A 17,256-nucleotide genomic window follows, 5' to 3' on the forward strand; every position below is an offset into this window, starting at 1 on the left:
AGCAGGCTTTGGACTTGAGGGTTTCTCCTAAACCCTGGCAGATGTGGGCACCTGCTTTACTGGCTTTATGCAGTACAGACAAATTTAATGGAGGAACCCCATGTAAGCTGGGATACTTCAAAGGGCTCCATTCTCAAGTGTAAGGAAGAAAAAAGGGAGCAAAAGTCTGATGTACAGAAGAAGAGAGCAAGGAAGCCTGCCTGCTTCTACCTTGGTTCTGAGTGAATGGGGAAGAAAATTCCCCTCTGATTATTTATAAACCAGGGGGCCCTCACAAAGGCTTTGATCCACATTCACACTATCAGTGTGGCTTGAAAAACACCAAAGTACTTGATTTAAAATGGTTCTGGCTGGGTAATGGCTCCAGATAATCAGCATAAGCAAATGCAAATCCTCTGTGGAGGAAAGAGCCCTCAATCCGGAGCTCAGATAGTTTCCATGGGAAAATAAACATTTCATAGAAAAAAAATAAAATCACGTCTTACATAAGGAAATCCAGCAGTATGAATGAGAACCAAAAGAAATAACAGGAAGCAGAGTAAGATTCTCAAAGATATTGAAATATTCAGAGAATATAAAATAGCTATATTTAATATGTTAAAAACACAAATGAGATTATTGAATGTATCAGTAAGGAACAATAGGCTATGGGGAATGACTAATACTTTTTAAAATTATTATTAACATACAATGTATTATTTGTTTCAGGGGTACAGATCTGTGATTCATCAGTCTTACACAATTCACAGCGCTCCCCATAGCACATACCCTCCCCAATGTCCATCACCCAGCCACCGCATCCCTCCCACCCTCCTCCATCCAGCAACCCTCAGATTGTTTCCTGAGATTAAGAGTCTCTTATGGTTTGTCTCCCTCTCTGGTTTCATCTTGTTTCATTTTTCCCTCCCTTCCCCTATGATCCTCTGCCTTGTTTGTCAAATTCCTCATATCAGTGAGATCATATAATTGTCTTTCTCTGATTCACTTATTTCGCTTAGCATAATACCCTCTAGTTCCATCCACGTCATTGCAAATGGCAAGATTTCATTTTTTGATGGCTGCATAATATTCCATTGTATATATATAACACATCTTCTTTATCCATTCATCTGTTGATGGGCATCTTGGCTCTTTCCACAGTTTGGTTATTGTGGACATTGCTGCTATAAACATCAGGGTGCACGTACCCCTTTGAATTCCTACATTTGTATCGGGGTAAATACCCAGTAGTGCAATTGCTGGGTCATAGGGTAGCTCTATTTTCAACTTTTTGAGGAACCTCCATACTGTTTTCCAGAGTGGCTGCACCAGTTCACATTCCCACCAACAGTGTAAGAGGGTTCCCCTTTCTCCGCATCCTTGCCAACATCTGTCATTTTCTGACTTGTTAATTTTAGTCATTCTGACTGGTGTGAGGTGGTATGACCAATACTTTTGAAAAAGAATCAAAAGCAACTTCAAGAAATAAAAAAAGTAATAATTTAAAGAAAAATACAATAGAAAAATTAAGCTACAGATTAGACAACGCTAATGAATAGATCCAGAGAAATCGACCAGATGCAGCCTAGAAAGACAAAGGAATTAAAAACGGAAGCAAAATTGAAAACCTTGGAGAAGATGATCTGAATTCTAGATGGAAGTAAAAGAGATAATGGGCAAGAAGCAATACTTGAACAGATGCTGGCTGGGAATTTCTCAGAAATGTTGAAAGATACAGATTCTCAGATCCAGGAATGTCAATGAATCCCAAGCAGGATAAATAAAAACAAACACCACTCAGAGACACCTCACAGAGAACACCAAAGGGAAGGAAATAAAAAAAATCTTCAAAAGCTGCCAGAAAATAAGATAAATCTCCTACAAAGAAATAGTCATTTAAGACAGAAGGTCTATTCCTCAACAGCAAAAATGGATGCCACAAGCCAGTGTCTTCAATGTGCCAAGAGGAACTGTCAGTGTAAAATTCTATATTCAGCGAAAATATATCTTCCAAAAATGAGAGCAAATTATAGACATTTTCAGACTACCCAAACTGAAAATTTATCTCTAGCAGACTTTCCTGAAGGAAATTTTAAAATATATATATAGCAGGGAGAAATTACATGATCCCAAATGGATGATCTGGGATACAAGAAAGAATCACTAACAAAGATATTAGCAAATACACGGTAAATCTAAAAAAACACTGGGTGTAGAATATAAATGATGATAATGTCTAATTTATGGTGGGAAGGTACAGAACTAAAGCACTGGACAATACAGCATTTAACTGGGTGGAAGTTATCAGGATGAAAGCATTCTAAAGTCTGTATGTTGCATGGGAGAGAAGAGAAAGGTACTGATTAACTCTGGAATTTGTTAGGTATTAATATTGAGGTAGCATAACCACAGAAAGAACAGAACAGCATGTAACCACACCAACATATGCTTTTGGATGTATAAACAAATAAGGTTATGCAGGAGGTGACAATTTATTGGAATATTTTTGGATCTAGGAGACCCCGTTGCTGCAAAAACCTCAGAAATTATGTCAATTCTTTTGTTAAAATGCTTTTTAAATATATTTAGCTGAAATGAGAGGCAAAGTAGAAGAAAAAATGAAAGCAGCTTGACAACATAAACCGCATCAACAAGAAATACCAAAGAGCTAAAGTTTCCTATATACGTGTATACTAGAAATCCAAAGAGGTGTTGGAATCTAATAAGCTGGTTCTGTGTTAATTTATTTTATTTTTTATTTTTTATTTTTTTTAAAGATTTTATTCATTTATTTGAGACAGAATGAGAGAGAGAGAGAGCACATGAGAGGGGGGAGGGTCAGAGGGAGAAGCAGACTCCCCGCCGAGCAGGGAGCCTGATGCCGGACTCGATCCAGGGACTCCAGGATCATGACCTGAGCCGAAGGCAGTCGCCTAACCGACTGAGCCACCCAGGCGCCCCTGGTTCTGTGTTAATTTAATCTATGCAGCAACAATCAATTTCAGAATGGAAAGGGTAAGGGTTGGCAATTTTAGCTAAGTGCATTATACCAACAGAATTTAACTAGAGCTCACAAGATGAGAAGTGGCAAATTTTGTGCACAAACTTTCATGCAGAGGGCAAGAACTTTCCAGTATGTATCCACAGAAATTTTCAATAACACTGTGCATTTTTGTGCCACGCAAGGAGCCTTGGGGCTGAAGAGTGGGCATTGCAGTGGTAGAAGCAAGCACAATGTTTCTTAAATAAAGGCTATGTTATTATCTCTCTCTATTGTTAAATTTATTAACTCATTGAGCGACTCTAAGAAAAACATCTAGATAATAGATGCTATAAGATGAAAGAATAAAATGTTTTCTGTGCCTGCACACTGTAGTTAAAATTTGGCGGCCCTGCTGAATTGAATTTATGACATCTTGACTAATTTCAGAAAGGGATATTTAGTGAAATAAATTAGGGCTGGGACTCCCAAGGCTTCCAAACCATACAAACCAAAAATGCTTTGGTTTGGTGTGGGAGATGGTAAAAAAAAAAAAAAAAAAAAAAAATTGCTTTTTAAGTGACTGTTCTCTCCTTTACTCTCTTATACCTTCAAAAAAGAAAAAAAGAACCCCAGGAAAGTGACCAAAAAAAAAAAAAAAATCTACAGAATGTGTTAAAATTCCTTTCGAAGCAGCCTAATCTTTTTCCTGGTTAAGAAAAGCTTGCTCGTGATCACAGAACTCTTGTTACTCTGAGTGCTCTAGTAGGGAATGAATGACCTTGGATCACCTTGTCCCCAGCTCTGTCTTACAGATGGGGAAACAGAGGCACTTGCTGTCCAGTCTGTGTAAGGTCACATTGCTGGTGGGCCCTCTTCACATATTTCTCTCTGCTCTCAATTTCTTAATTCTACTGAGAACCGCCCCCCCGCAAGCCCCAAACCAAGACCTTTTTGTATTTACTGTGCCCCAGCGCATACATTATCATGACTCCTCCCAGTAATGAGGAGGTTGGTATCATCCACATTTCACTGCTGGGGGACAGAAAGGATCCATCAGGTTCTCAAGTTCAACTGATAGCTAGTGGTAATGACAGGATCCATAGCCCAGGTTTGCTGACGCCAGAGTCCTTGCTCTTGACCTCAAAGTAAAAATGCCCCTCTCTTCTTCTCCTTTTCTTTCACCTATAAGCAGTCTCAAAGTTCTAATGATCCATCAGCCTCCAAAAGGCTTCGCAACCCCATACCCTCACCAAGACGTCAACAGACAGAGTTCTTTCCCCCATTCCTTTTTGATCCCACTATTTCTCAGTTCAAAGTGTTACATTATATGTAAACTCTCATTCTACCTCTCCTGGTCCTCCCTGCTTTGGCTTGACCCCACCTAGAGGTGTTTCCCCACTTCTCTCTGTATTTGGGCTAATGCTGTTCCCTAAGTTGTAGGCTACCCAGTTCCTCCCTTTCTCGTATACAGAAATCATTCTCATCTATCAAAGGCTTTTACTGACTTTTCCTGAGAATCCAAGCTCATATCGATGCAGCATAACTCTTGACCTAACCCAACTGGATTTTTTTTTTCCCCGTTGTTTCTTGTACTTGTCAGTTCTATCTGCCTATGTCACAGGATCTTTGAGGGCAGGGACCATGTTTGACCTGACCGTGATTTTTGATAAAACTTTCATATTGGCTATGAAGTCGTCAATCCTAGAAATGGAAGGGAACTTAGAAGTATCTTAGCAATCATGGGAACTAGAAATCATCAAGTTCAATTCTTCTGCTCTACGGGGAAAGACAGGGAGAGCCAGGGAAAGTGAGTGACTGGGACCTCCAAGCTAGCTGTCTAATCATCAACCACCATCTAGTTCATGATTAAAGCTACTGTTGCACTGGAAACTCTCGGTGGAGCCGTGTTTCTCAGAATTTAATGTGCACAACTCACCTGGGGACTGTGTCAAAAATGCAGGTTCTGATCTAGTAGGCCTGGGGTGGGGCTTATGGTTTTGCATTTCTGACTAGCTCCCCAGGGACCGCATAAGAAGCAAAGATTACAACTCTTCCCCAGACCAAAGATTCTAAGTGGTGTCTTGTGTTTCTCATTGGGCCAAAGGATAGAAAGAACACTCAATATTTTACATGAAACTCACAGAGAGGAATGGGGGAGATACCGGAGGAATTACTTAGGCGACAATAAATAAAAAAAACACAGTTATTTTCAGCTACCCAAATTATCTCCAATGACCTAGATCCCTTGGAGAATAAAAGGCAAGATTTTTTTTTTTAAAGGAAGAATTTAAATGAATCCATTAATTGTTTTTGTTATTGTTATGGTTTAGTAACTCAAATGATTTGGGGAATAAGAGGCTAATTAAAACAAAGGGATAAAATGACATTTGACAATGATCTGAAGATGTCAATTTTTAAATTATATTCTTATACCCATAAAAAGCAGGTTAGTCAGGAACTCTCCAGATGCTTGTAATATAACAGCTAACTCATATGCCGAATCAGCAGCTTCAAGGTCATAAATGGCTGTCCCCAGAGCAATTAATAAGCGGTCAATGTGATTTGAAATTAGGAGCTATTTTGGTTGTCAAGATAAGCAGTTGTGACCGTCTACCTGTGAGCTCATTGGTTGCTAAGGGATCACCTTACAAATAACAAGAAATCTTCCTGATGGGTATACTACATTTTGTCACCTGGGCAGTACCCTGATGTGGTGAAATGTGCTTCCATTTATAGATTTTCCAGTCGTGAGTAGCATTACACTCTAGCAACAGGCACGGGCCCTGTAAGTCATTTGGCCAATTTGCACACCTTCTCTTATGAAATGGGGGTGATCCCGGCCACCTCACAGGATACTGTGAGGACTAAACTGTGGAAAATCCCCTGGTATGGCGGAAAAACCAATACATGAAAATTGAATGAAGGCTACAAACACTCACCTTAGAAATGACTTCTGCGTAAAAAAAAAAAAAGGGGCGCCTGGGTGGCTCAGTTGGTTAAGCGACTGCCTTCGGCTCAGGCCATGATCCTGGAGTCCCGGGATCGAGTCCCACATCGGGCTCCCTGCTCGGCAGGGAGTCTGCTTCTCCCTCTGACCCTCCCCCCTCTCATGTGCTCTCTCTCTCATTCTCTCTCTCAAATAAATAAATAAATAAAATCTTTAAAAAAGAAAAAAAAAAAAAAGAAATGACTTCTGCGTACAACAGGATCCAAATAACTTGCCTTTAACTCTTTCGTGGATAGGTTAAAGGAGCACTTTGTTTCTCAGCTCTGAGTTATCTGGGGGAGTGATTGGTGCCGATGTTTACATAAAAGTACCTGTCGAGAGCAAAAATGCTACCTTTGCTCTGGGCTGCCTAACCCATCCTTCACCCTTAGTTCCTCAATTTATAATTTCTAGAGATAAACTGAGCTCGAATAAGTTGCCCATGCCTAGAATAATCCCCTTTTCCTTTCTATCCTTAGCGCCCCCGCTGGGTAGTGGAAAGCCTGTGTGATGAACTAATGACATCCAGAACAGCACTTCGAGAATGTTCTATATAAAATAGGGATTCACTCTGGTTGAAATTGTCCTATTGGATCTGTTCTTGGGGGCTTTGGAGGCCAATGCATACAGCATGATTTTCACAAAGAACACACATTTTGAGTTCCAAACCACAAACTTGTGAGACTCTGATAGAAAACTAGGGATTTCTTCTGCTCAAATGGCACAGGGCTTCGGTAGCTGCTGCTTGAGTTTTTGTTCTGCCTGATGCTAAATGTCTTTTTGTGTAGCAGGTGACTTCACCAGAGTTTTTTCTAAAGCCACCCTTACTGCTTTGTCAGTAGAAACGTTACTATTCACTTATCAAAACAGGACTTGACTTTACCCATGGGCCTCCCTTTGTGGGTCACAGGTGCGTCAGAGACTAGGCAATATGATTCTGACTTTATAACTAACCCAGGGTGGGCAAAAGCTCTGTGCGCGTGTGTGTGTGAGACAGAGAGAGAGAGAGAGAGAGAGAGGGAGATCGTCATTACAACTTAGGACAGGCTGGGGTTGTTTAATTAAAATATAATAAAAATTCTGGACTGGACTAGAATTCTGAACTTGAGAGTGGGTGGAATAATTTGGCTCTGATAATGAATGAGTCACCTCTTCAGCCCTAAATTTTTATTCCGGTAACTTTGCCCGGCTTTTTAAATGAAAATGTAAAAGAAATGCAGAATGATAAATCTGGCTACGCTCCTGGAAATGGTAAATCCTCTTCCTAATACTGTGAAGCTGTCTTTAATTCCTGGAAATTATCAGTTGGTATTTGTAAGTAGTGCTTGTTTGGAGTAAATGGTAATAGCACTGCTAACTCTATTTGAACACTTATTTTGAATGCTTTGCTTCCGAGGCTGTAGGGGGACATTCGGCCCGTTTTCCTTTATGTTGAGAAATGTGATAAGCATCATTTCACTTTTTAAATTCTCTGTAGCCACATTTTTAAGTGAGTTCTTTTAATTAAAGCCAAGGATGACACGTCATATCAGACTGCTAAGACAATTTTGCTGATACCAGCTTTCTAAGTCCCTGGAGTTTCTAGTTTTGCAGCAAGAGTTTAATACTTATGGTGGTTTCATGCACGTAAAAGTTCCCTAGAAGGGAGCCACTTGGAGAGCAAATGTATGGTGTCACTGGTGATCGCATTCCTAGTTTGTTGACCCACAAAACTTTGGAAATGAAAAATGCCATTGCAATTTAGTCTATATTGTTTTTGTGATTCCTCAGCGTTAGATACCAGGTACTTCCAGGTGACAGTTGCTGGCTGAGAAGCCAAAGCTAAAGGTTTAGAAATATCAAACTCCACTGAGCATATAAATAGGTCATAGGGGGGTACTCTCTGCATTTTCTGCCAGAATTATTTAGCATAAAATTTTCGAGAGGCAAAGAGATGGGAATTTTCTAAAGGCAAGATGGGTTTCTTCCCTTCCTTTCCTTAGGTCTATGATTGGGACCAGAAATTTAAGTGATAAATTCTAGTTTTATTCTCAGTTTCAGAAGGGCCTCCCAAAGGTACTGCTAATTCAGTGGCCTAAAGATTAAAACGTAGAAAGTAGGAATCAATGGAACAAATACCAAACCCCTCAAATACCTTACCATGCTTATGGAAAGCTGATTAGTTAGCCAATGTCTAGGGATTACCTGTTTTATTTTGTGACATGGGATTCATTTAGTTTCGTATTTGGTATGTGTCCGTCAGTGATGAGACCCAGATTAAATTTGCATAATTCAAAGAAAGACAATTTAAAAAAAGATCAAATTCAATCCCATAGCATTTGAAGAGTGTAAGATTGTAGATGACGTGCTGCCAACAGACTCCCTACCCTCAATCCTCCCACTGATAATGCTCAGAGTAGAAGGCTTTCATCCCAGCAGACTCGACGGTTAGAGCTTTAAGTGTGACAATGAGGCAGAGGAACAATTACCTAAATTATATAAAAACTATAATAAGGGGCTCAACCTGATCTAATAAACAGAGTGAATAGCAAGGGAAAACCTGAAGATAATTATGTGAATGACTTGAGAGGTTTAAATACAAGTCCTTAATTAGGTTATACTTACCTGGTCCACAAGTCAGCTCAGCATTAATTGGAAGAGACAATTAGTAGCAAATAAGATTCTGTATAATCAAGTCCAGCACTGTCCCTCTTCTAAAGAACTTACAGCCGTAGCCCCAGATAAAGAAGAGTCTTTGAGAGAGGGCCCAGGGTCTGCTGCGGGGCCATCTTGCGACTGCTCTCTAAGTCAGTTTTAAAAAGTTACCTAGAACTCACACTAATAAGACAATGTCTAACCCAGAGCTTTAGTATCTTACTATCTTCTTCCTTGGTCCTCATGTTCTAACTTTTATGAGGCACCTGAATGAACTGCCAGGTCCTCCAACAGCCCAGGAATGGCATTTGGGGCATGCCAATTTGGTAGGACGTGGCTTAGTGCTGAGAAGAGAAGGGAGTGAGGACCCTTCACTCACTGTCAGCTACCAGGGTGTCTCCTGCTTGGGTCATGATTTCTTTGCAAAGTGAGAGAGACGCTGGATCCATTGCTACCACACTTTCCCAGGCTTGTCGAGCCTGGGAATTGAGGACAGAACACCACAAAGTGCTGGGAAAAGCTCAGAAAATGGTTCCATTAACCTAGGATGTAATTTTACAAAGACCTCCTCCTGCTCATAGCTTTTGAGTTTAATTAACCTCATCAAATAATACTAATTTCCTAATTCTACTGAAAAGTTTTCAAAACCCTTATAAGACAGCGAGAAATATAATAGTAATTAGCTTCCCTTCAAAACATCTCCTATAGTCTATTCCAAGCATACACGACAGAGAAGAAACAGAACTGATGGCGAGTCCTGAGGAACTTGGGTTCAAGAATTTATCTTTGTCATTACATAACCAAGTATCTCTCAGAAAAGAATTGAAGTTCTCTGGGCTCCGGTCTCCTCGTCTATAAAACAGGTAGAGAGATTGAGATGATTTAGTCCTTTCTAAGCCTGGCTGAATAGAATAACCTGGCTCATTTTTAAAATACTTCAAATGCCCAGGTTCCATCTCAGACCAGCGAGGGAGACTCTCTGGCAATGATTCTTGGCCACGGGCATCCGTAGAAGTGCACGGGTCATTGTGATCCTCCAAGCAGAGAACCACTGCATCGCTCCCTCCAGTGTCTTTGGTGCCCAAAGCTCTGTGGCGTCCCTAGGTGAAGACACACGGACATAACGTTTCTGAGCAGATAAGGTTTCCCCGTGGCCCACCACATTTTAATAAAGATTCTCTTTTCTCCAACTGAACCTTCTACCATACTCCAGTGCATTCTGCCTCACATTGTGTCCAGACCACAATGGCATTCTGAAGAGCCAAGTGCCTCATCTTGGGCGGTCTTGAAGGTAAAAATTAATGTTATGTATATATTTTTTTACTTTTTTTTTTTTAATAATAAAGGTCAAAATTAATCTGCCCTCTAGAGTTCTTTGCTCACTTTGCTAAAAATCATCTCAACTTCTAAATATTCTTGTCAGGAACAGGGATCAAAGACAGTAAGTTATTGACCTGTTTCCCTTCAATCGTGGTGAATATTTAACCCTGCCTTCCCCATCTGAAGACTAGCATTCTTTAACAGACAGTAGTTGCTGATTTTTTCCTTTGTCCAAACTGCATGCCAGTTTGTTGGGGAGGGCAAGAAGTAAGGGAGGCCCAGGTTGGCACAAAACCACCACCCTGCCTGATAAAGCCGGACATCTGACCTGTTGTCAGCTCCGCCCCTTGGTCTAGACAGGAGAATCAGAATCATTCAAGGCCAGGTATTCAAAGTGGACAAATGCTCATTGTCTCTGAATAGCGGGGACTCTCACTGGCTAAATATTTGGTTGTACACACCGCCCAAAAAAAGAAAGAAGGAAAAAGAAAGAAAGAAAGAAAGGGAAAGGAAAGGAAAGGAAAGGAAAGGAAAGGAAAGGAAAGGAAAGGAAAGAAGGAAGGAAGGAAGGATGGAAGGAAGGAAGGAAGAAAAAGAAAGGAAAGGAAAGGAAAGGAAAGAAGGAAGGAAGGAAGGAAGGAAGGAAGGAAGGAAGGAAGGAAGGAAGAAAGAAAGAAAGAAAGAAAGAAAGAAAGAAAGAAAGAAAGAAAGAAAGAAAGAAAGAAAACTGGTCCTCGTTTGACTGATTAGACTCTGAAAGAAAGGTTTTTCCTCGTAGTGTCTGCTCTGAGACCATCGAGGACATGTGAGACCTAATCTCAGGGCCCACTTCACGGTCACACTGCTCAGAAAGGCAGTGCTTAGAGTTTAATGCTCTGCACTTGCTGTCTTGAAATCCTTAACGGTTTTATCCTTGAATCTGTGTTTTGTACATGAAGTCTGATGAAGTCTGATGGGACGGTAGAGCATCCACAGAGGGCTTGGGGCCTCAGTTCACATGTGGTCCACGGTCCCCATTTCCCACCTCCTCCTGCTGCCTTCCTGGGACAGGGGATCTCAGCCACCTGCTCTCATCTCTGGTGTCCCAGCCAGTCGAGCCTCTCCACCCCAATCTCGCCTGGGGAAGAAACGGGGTTTGTGCTCCATCATCACCCTCCATCACTGACTGGGACCTGGGTGCAGGCGAGGGGAGGGGCAGGGTTAGATGTATTTCCTGTAGCATTTCAGGACAGAGCAAGGAAGTAGCTGTCCCTGCCTTAGGCTAGTCATGCTGTGGAGTGTTTCCTAGGTGACTTGGTGGAAAGATTCAACCACAACAGATCCCGAGCATGTCCCACCACGGAGACAGCCATTCCCTGGATTGTTGCCTGACTACTGTGAGTTGGGGCTGTCAGCCGTGGCAACGGGGGACTGCCTTCCCTGCCCCAGCTGGGGGCCTACATTTTCATTTTACACTGGGATCTAAAATCATGTAGCTGATCTTTCCTAACCTGATTAACCAGATAGTTCCGGGTTTTGTAGAGCTATGTGAGGCTTGGGGAGGGCTATCAAAGTTCGATGTCCTATGTATTCACACTTCCAGAGGAGAGGGAAAGATTTGCCTCTTCAAGTTTTTCCTCTGCTGCTAAATGTCATAATATACATATATCATATATCAGCTGTGCGACGTGGGGCACAAAGCTCGCGGGCACCAAACACCCTATGACGTCACTGGGTGTACCACTCCACAATGATCATTGCCTAATAAGCCACTTCCTCATCTGTGGGACTTTCTCTCTTTGGGGGGCACACTTCATTCTCAACATTATCATAGTCTCGTCTCCAATGAAGAACTTTGGCCCCTCATGGATCCATTTCCATCCCTTTGCTTTTTCTTTTCTTTCTTTCTTTTCTTTTCTTTTTTTTTTACAGCACTTTTCTTAAAGGATGAACTTACATGACTTTTAATTAATGCATCGTTCCAGAGGATCCCCAGTGTATATGGTTCAATCCCATACTGTGAATGGGAATTGTGCTGAGCTAGGGACTCTTAATGACTTTGTGTAGGGGAATACATCCCTTGGGTGGATGAGGACATTGCCAAATTTCCATTGCCCTTGGTTCTGTACAGGCCAAGACTAACACCCCACCCCCTCCCCTTTTTCCCCCAGGCCTTACAGGTGGCTGCACATAGCATCCTCTTCTTCCCAATACACTGCTCAAAATTGTTTTTACTCTAATGTATAACTCAGTATTGATTTTCTTAGGGGAAAACTATGAGAATAGCTCAGTCAGCCATTCGTGGTGAAGAAAATCCTGCAGGAGTGAGGGAATAGAGGGAAAGGGGAGGAGAGATGAAAGGGGAGAGAGGTGGCTTTTTTGCACATTTTTAGTCTGTGACTAGTGTGAAGTGACTTCCCTTGCGTTTTGCAGTAAGCTTCTCTAAGCAAAATTTCCCCTCCAAACTCGGAAAACTTTGTGAGCCTCAGAGCAGTTACCTCCAACTGCCTCACCCTCAACTAACTCTCTCTGTTAGAAGCAAGCTTGTTGAAATATAGCATTTCTAGAATTTCCAAAAACATATGGTATACTTTCCTCCTGGAAAAAAATCTGTCGGCCAAGTAGGGAGAGGTTCATGATGAAAGCTGAAATTTAGAAGCAACAACTCTTAGAAGTAAAATCTGTATTATTTCCTAAAGCCTCCGTTCCAAACAAAATGCTTTTCATATGGAGCTCTTCTACTGAGAACTTTATTGAACATAGCTGCCTGGAGCAAAAGCACTCACTTTAGATGGCAAGATCTCTGTTAGAACAGTCTGGGTTGATCATTTCTACCTTGAATTGAAAGAATGCTAGTTACCAATAGAACCAAACAGAAACCTAAAGGTAAGATTTTTTTTTCCCTTTTCTTTTCTTTTTTACCAAAGGAGACAGAAAAACGCCCCAAGGGATGAGACCCAGAGAGTAACATAATAAACAGTGGATCACTATAGAAAGCTACTTGTTATTATTAATAATTAATAACAATAGTCACTGCATCCAATAATCATACTAATTATTTAAAAAATCCTGGGAGGAATTTTCTTTCCCCCATTCTCTAGAGGAGAGCAGAGATGCATAGGGCCAAGGTCATCAGAGCCCCTTGCCCAGCCTGGATCTGACAGAGGTGGGACTAAGCCCAAAGGCTCAATCTCCAGCTCTTCACTTCTCCTTTACAGGACGTGAGAAAGAATTTGGGAAGCAACTGAATGGGTTTCTGATTACCATAGCTTTGTTGGAATGGCCACCTCCTTGGAACTCAATGGTCCCAAAAGCATCCGTCGGGCTGAGTTGAGTGTGCTTGCTGATGGACCACTTCTCGGACTGGATGTCATTTCGGGAGAGGCGACTCTCATTTTTCTCATTCTGAAGAACGGAGATACTGGGAGTGAGGCCCACATGCTGGCCGATCAGACGCCCACAGCAACACCTGCATCAGAGGAGGTCAAAGTGAATCCCTTGTATCTGCCATTATTGGAACACCCACTGAGGGCAACCTGCCAGAGAAATCGACAGACCATAGCCAGTCAGCTCTTAGGCAGAATCCCACAATGTGGCTATATCAGGCAAATAGTGAACTCAGGATTTACTTGACATACAAATTTTCTTTTCTGCTCCTCCTCATTTTCCTTTAGCTGGATAAGCTATAACATGCCTCCCGGCCTTCTCCACCCACCCCTTTCAGACCTGCCATATTGTTCTGGATCGGAACCTGTGAACAAAAGCCCTATATATATATTTTTTAAGATTTTATTTATTTATTTGACAGAGAGAGAGACAGCGAGAGAGGGAACACAAGCAGGGGGAGTGGGAGAGGGAGAAGCAGGCTTCCTGCTGAGCAGGGAGCCCGATGCGGGGCTCGATCCCAGGACCCTGTGATCATGACCTGAGCCGAAGGCAGACGCTTATTGACTGAGCCACCCAGGCGCCCCCCTATAGATTTTTCTACTTCTTACTCCTCCCATCTATCAAATCTTGCATGAAAGCCACTGCACAGCTTTGAGGGAAGAATCTTAACATACACATTTAAATAAGAACGCTCACTCATATGTGAGTCACCTAACTTGTCTTTCCTCAATTGACATGCACTGTCAAATATCCAAGTCTGAGAATAAAAATCTACAGCTTAAGTGTTCCCAAAGAAACGATGAAAATATTATTCACAAGATATTTGAAAACAAAATTCACTCCTCACATCATGAAAATGTCCTTCATACTTTTCCACTACCACTATTATTAGTAATAATACCGATACAATCCTTCATACTTTATTTGTATCACTATTATAACTATTAATAATAATATTGATACACAGTTATCAGTTATTAAATACTAACGACGTCACATTTATTTTATGAGTAAAATATTGCAGTTTTGAAGGTTAGGAAATTTGCTCAAGGTTACACAGCTAGTCTATATGACTCTACAGCCTGTATTTTAAAATTGCTTGATTATGTTGCCTTTTCATAAAGGCATTTCCAGACATTCATATGTTACCACATCCCAAATGCTTCCTACTTTATACGCTGTTAATTAAGGCAAAATCAGGGAGGTAAGTAGGATACTAAAGGTAAGGTAAGTAGGACACTAAAAATGTGCTTGGACAGGAATCTGAAGGTCAGCAGTCTAATTAGTAATCTGCTAGGAGTCTTTTATTTAAAAAGCTCTTTTTCATTTTAGCAGAGAATGTTGGTACAAACTAAGCATTTTGATGAAATGCTTAAAAGGGAAAATCAGTAACCATACTAAAAATACATATAACCCACTTATAGACAGTGATTAATTCCTTCCCAATGGGTTATCTGTTATTTTGTACAGGCTGTTAGAGAATTAACTGCAGGCATGGCATATTATGTGGTGTATACATATAATATTGCTGCGGAGATGTCCAGCAAAGATTAAAAGAAATGATCTTTGACGTTGGTTCCCTTGCAATGGAGAGTGATTACTGTTGTAGTTTTGTTCCCGTAACTGCTACTCTGTGGTCTCACTTCATTATAGAAACGGCAAGATTACCTATGGGGGTCTTTGGTGCTGGGTATGATGTGAACACATTCTCTTTTATAAAATGCTCTTTCTATCCAGGATTTCTGAGCCTGAAAAAAAAAAAAGAAGAAGAAGTAAGGTGAACATAACCTCCAAGTATTTTTGCATAGGAAACAAAATTTCATAATCACGTAATAGACTAGTATCTCATAAACCGAACTGAAATTGTGGTTACTTCACACATGGACACTGCATATAATGAAATCAAGTGCTGCCAGAAGTTGTTGATTAGGTCAACATTATAATATCAAGTCAAAGAAAATGACCATAATAAAAAAATGTTAGTGATGGAACCATATACAAATTCTTAATGATTTTTGAAGGCAGAAAAACAATGTTTTATGGAGGAAATGAAAAACACAGAGCAGTAGGTTTATATCCCTGTAAATAACAAATATTCAGTGCTGGGGGGAAATACATGTAAGTAAGTATTAAGTTCTCATGGCTAACACTTCCATTTGATTTTCCTTGTAGAAAGAAAGAGAAACTGGGGAGCCTGGGTGGCTCAGTCAGTTGAGCATCCAGCTCTTGATTTTGGCTCAGCTCATGATCTCAGGGTCGTGAGATCAAGCCCCGAGGCCAGCTCTGCGCTTAGTGGGGAATGTGCTTGAGATTCTCTCTCTCCCTCTCACTCTGCCCCTCCTCCCACCTCTCTTGCTAAAAAAAAGAAAGAAAGAAAGAGAAATGGTAAGAGAATTATACAATTCAAGAGCTCTAATCCATCATGATGCTTTTTCTAAGATCCTAATTAGCAGTGCTTAAATACAGAAGGAAAAAAAGGAAATGGAAGCATAAGGAAGATAAATGTCTTTATCATAGTCCAGAACTTCACAGGTAATGCCTTTGGAAGGAAGGAAGATAGCACTTTTTCTTTTCCTTTCTTTTCTTTTTTAATTCCACATGTCTTTAAGCACAGGAAGCACAGCTTCTTAGAATGGGCATTGTTGGGACTGTCCACCAGGAAGTCCGGCCACTGAGATTGGGTTCCCTGAAGGATGAAGGAAGCTCCCGCAAACTGTACCATCTTTGTTCCAAAGCACAGTGTACATCCCATAGCCTTTACCCCTTTCTTTTCCAGCTTTTGAAAAAGTAGAGGAGTCTCCCATGAGATCCTATAAGCTACTCAGAAGATTCCTTTTCTAAGCATTTAAGACAGAAGTTGTTAGAGCATCCTGTAAAGTTATTTCCATATGGTATCATCTTTTCTTTAACACAGTATCAGGACTAAATTTATGCCCTTAAAATATACAGGGCCATAAAAAAAATAAAATAAATAAAATATACAGGGCCAAAGTGCAACTTATCAGTTTACTTGGCCTCAGTGACCAGTGTTAACTGTTACAAGCCCCTATATGTTGGCTGTAATTAATACTGACTCTGCCAAGGACCCAAACATCTATATAAACTGTGCGAGGGTCTGGTTTGCTTTCAACCCTTAGTCTCCCACCTCTCTCCTCTCTCATGATGGAGTCTATGCAAGCCTGTAGCACAGAAGGCAGAAGTTATCTCGTATGACAAAGAACATTGTAATAGTAGCAACATGAGGCATGCCTGCACTTCTCAGTGTTTATGCACTATCCATACAAAGAGGAGCACCTAGGCCGTCTCCGAGATCCCTGGGTCCAGGTGGCCCTCTGCACCCTCAAACCACAAAGGTAACATTTGCCATTCTGTTTGTCAGCTGGGCATGAAGAAAGCCCCAGTGTGATTCACAAAGATTTTTCTTCTCAAATATATAGGAAAAGCTAGTGGCTGCATCTTAGCAACAGAAATGAGCTGAGCAGCGTAGATAACCAGGCTTTATCTTTGTGAAAAGCCTGTAAGTTAGACTATTCATAGGCTGTGATTTTTCCTAGACACTGAACACTTTCATTGATAACATCTCTTGGCAGAAAGACGGTAAAAATATTCCTCACTGGACATTTGAAACCAACTTTCCCTACACCTTGGGGAGCAGGAAAGGGAGAATGCACTTTCCTTTCTTCTTTGTGGCCCATTTTGGCTAGAATTCAGAAGGATCTTTTGGGGAAGGATCTGCAAATTTGGGGGAGTGCCAACCAATATTCCCTGAGAGAAAGAAGGCATGGCAGTATTACGGATAGAGTGAGAGGTTTGCCGTTAGAAAAAGTGGCATGAGTGGGACTCTATGGGCTGGACAAAGTTACATAATTTTTTTGGTCCTCAGTTTTTCTCATCTATAAAATGGGCACAATAATAATAATAGCTGACACACCAAGTTGTTATCATTATTATTTGGGTACCATGTTTCAATTCAAGAAAAGGGACCCGT

General features: G+C 41.0%; 1 protein-coding gene across 1 annotated transcript in view; it reads right to left on the minus strand.

Moving 5' to 3' along the window:
* LOC135362752 (transient receptor potential cation channel subfamily M member 3-like) overlaps positions 1-15,012 on the minus strand; it is a 69,921-nt gene extending 54,909 nt beyond the window's left edge. The window contains exons 1-2 of the mRNA XM_064579937.1: positions 14,937-15,012; positions 13,146-13,350 (exon numbers count right to left, since the gene is read on the minus strand). Of these exons, the coding sequence (XP_064436007.1) occupies positions 13,146-13,148 (3 nt within the window). The 5' untranslated portion in view covers positions 13,149-13,350; positions 14,937-15,012. The remainder of the gene's footprint in view (positions 1-13,145; positions 13,351-14,936) is intronic.
* Between the last annotated feature and the right edge of the window lie 2,244 nt (positions 15,013-17,256).

The sequence above is a fragment of the Mirounga angustirostris genome, unplaced genomic scaffold (genome assembly GCF_029215605.1).
Source record: "Mirounga angustirostris isolate CCGP_5_RB_7025 unplaced genomic scaffold, mMirAng1.0.hap1 SCAF_15, whole genome shotgun sequence".
Classification (NCBI taxonomy): domain Eukaryota; kingdom Metazoa; phylum Chordata; class Mammalia; order Carnivora; family Phocidae; genus Mirounga; species Mirounga angustirostris.